This window comes from Penaeus monodon, chromosome 6 (assembly GCF_015228065.2).
Source record: "Penaeus monodon isolate SGIC_2016 chromosome 6, NSTDA_Pmon_1, whole genome shotgun sequence".
Taxonomy (NCBI): Eukaryota; Metazoa; Arthropoda; class Malacostraca; order Decapoda; family Penaeidae; genus Penaeus; species Penaeus monodon.
Window position 1 is genome coordinate 39,568,721 of NC_051391.1, and position 2,500 is coordinate 39,571,220.

At 29.2% G+C, this 2,500-nt stretch overlaps 1 protein-coding gene across 1 annotated transcript in view; it reads right to left on the reverse strand.

The window, feature by feature from the left end:
* Positions 1 to 1,312: 1,312 nt before the first annotated feature.
* LOC119574456 overlaps positions 1,313 to 2,500 on the reverse strand; it is a 5,756-nt gene continuing 4,568 nt past the window's right edge. The window contains exon 3 of the mRNA XM_037921682.1: positions 1,313 to 1,395. Within this exon, the coding sequence (XP_037777610.1) occupies positions 1,338 to 1,395 (58 nt within the window). The 3' untranslated portion in view covers positions 1,313 to 1,337. The remainder of the gene's footprint in view (positions 1,396 to 2,500) is intronic.

Genomic DNA, 2,500 nt, shown 5'->3' on the forward strand with positions numbered 1-2,500 from the left:
CAATAATAATATTATATCATAATATATAATATATATATACATATATATAAAACATATATATTACATATGTATACATAATACATATATAATATACACATATATATATACATATATATCATAAAACATATATATATACATATATATATATATATATATTACTATATATATATATATATATATATATATATATATATATATATATATATATATATACAGACATATATATATGCATTTGTATATAAATTTATATAAATATACTATAAATATACTTTTATAAATATATTACATGTGTGTGTGGATACATGCATGCGTGCGTGCGTGCATGTGTGTGCATACACACACACACACATTTAATTACATGCACACACACCAAACTCAAAATGCTTGCTTTCATGCATAAGCTTCAAAATCAATGGTAAGCAGCCATGGTCTTCACACCAAGCAAATTTAAGAGAGCTTTCAGGTTACATCAAATTTTAACCCTTTAACAGAGCAAACGTGCTTCAATCTTATAATTACGGCTTACTCTCCTTTGAACATCTTCTGCACATAAAGTACTGTTAATATTTTCACACCTGGTAGTCATTATCATTTAAGCAAAGATATTCATAACTGTAAATTATCACACCAAGGAAGTTTACAATTTTTAAGTAAGTTGTAAATTCTATATAATATTTTATACATCAGTTATAATTACAGCTGTACCTTTCTCATTACACTCATTTCAATATGTTAATCATTTTTGTTTTGTTTTTGTTTAATGTGTATAATATAATTATTTGAGGTTTACTTAAAAGCAGGACTTTTTTCTACTATTGAACTATAAATCAAACAATCAAACTTAAATTAAGAGTTTATATTATATTAAGTTCCTGAATAACACCTGCTTCTTATGTATCTATTAAAAGTTCCAGTATCAAATTACACATATATGTATATGCTTTATACTGAACAGCCAGCCAATGCACACACAAAAGCCAACAGTGGAAAAGCATTATGATACAGCTTCATATCTTATTTTGACTCATGACTGCAGGAGCCTGCAAATGTTCATCCTTGTGAAATGATACAAGGAAATGTCACTGTCCCAAAGATGGTGAAATTCAAAAGTGTAAATCTGCATCTGAAAACACTGTTGGCATCATGCACTTTAATTATGCATGTTTAAGCATGAAAGTTTTAGAGGCACATCATCTAGCACTTCAAATCCTTTATTCTGGTAGAAAGCTTAATGAAAGGGTAAAAAAAAAAAAAGAAAAACAAAAAGCATCTCTTGCCCAACAGCAAAATATACCAAAGATGCTGCAACAGAAGGTCATGGGGATTCAAAGTGAATCCTATCTCTTGAAATGCACTTTTGGCGGCCGAGGTGATGGATGGCCCAATCCACCAGCACTGAAACGTATGACTAATGTTCCAAAAGAGATCTGGAAGTGTATGTGCTTTTTATATGTAAAATTAGGTCAGTGTTACTTGACCTAATTACTGCTAGGACCTTATTTCCAGCTTCTATTTTTCTTGTAACTATTATTTAAGTCCTATTACTGTTTACCAAGTTATTACTAATGCCTTCATCTCAAAACTTTGCACTGTAAAACTAACAAAACAGGAGTAACTTCTATCAAGCTAAATTTTCTGAACTGTTAACAATTAAATATATTTCTTCTCTGTAACCATAACTTATGACAGCTCTTGGGCTCAACCTAATAAAGGAAAGCAGGTACTAGCCTTCTATTTGTTACAGTACAGAGTGGATTATTTTAAGGTAACAGTTCCTTTTAAACTAATAGCACTATCTCCTGCTCAAGTTCTGTAATTTTCAAATTTAGTGAACAGAAAAATAAAGAAAAAAGAAAAAGAAATTTAACCCATGTAATCCACAATAAGAACTATAATCAATACATTCAATTACTTTTTGTATGTGCTATCTTCACATTAATAGTTATATACTTAAATACAATGTGTGACATTAACACGAGAATGCTGAAAGAAATTTTGCAACACCTCAGTGCCTAACACAATTTTCTCATGATAGAATCTTTGAGCTGTATGAAGCTGTTAGTTGTAAGAATTTGTTTTTCATATCCTTTTGCATTATTTTGGCATATATGTTGATTTTTTTGAGGAATTATTCCTTAGTAAAGGATTTTGTGCTTCAATGTATGTATCCCACAATTTCTTAAAGCATTTATGTTCTCAGCACACTTCACGTAGATATTAATCTTTTAAAATATGTTTAGTTTCATGCTACACATGTGCATTTCACAATTAAGGACAGATAATGTTGACAGCTCTGAACTACTAAATTGCTTCCTATATTGCTTAAAATGCATATATTTTGATAAACACGATGTAGTATGGTCTCTTCAACTCTTTCTGCCTGATATATATGTCATAGTGCAGAGCCTGTTGTCCTTAAAATTTCTAAACCAAAATTAAACTGATGAAAAAAAAAAAACATTTCATGTAAGTACCTACAAAAGATTTTTTTTTAAAGTAT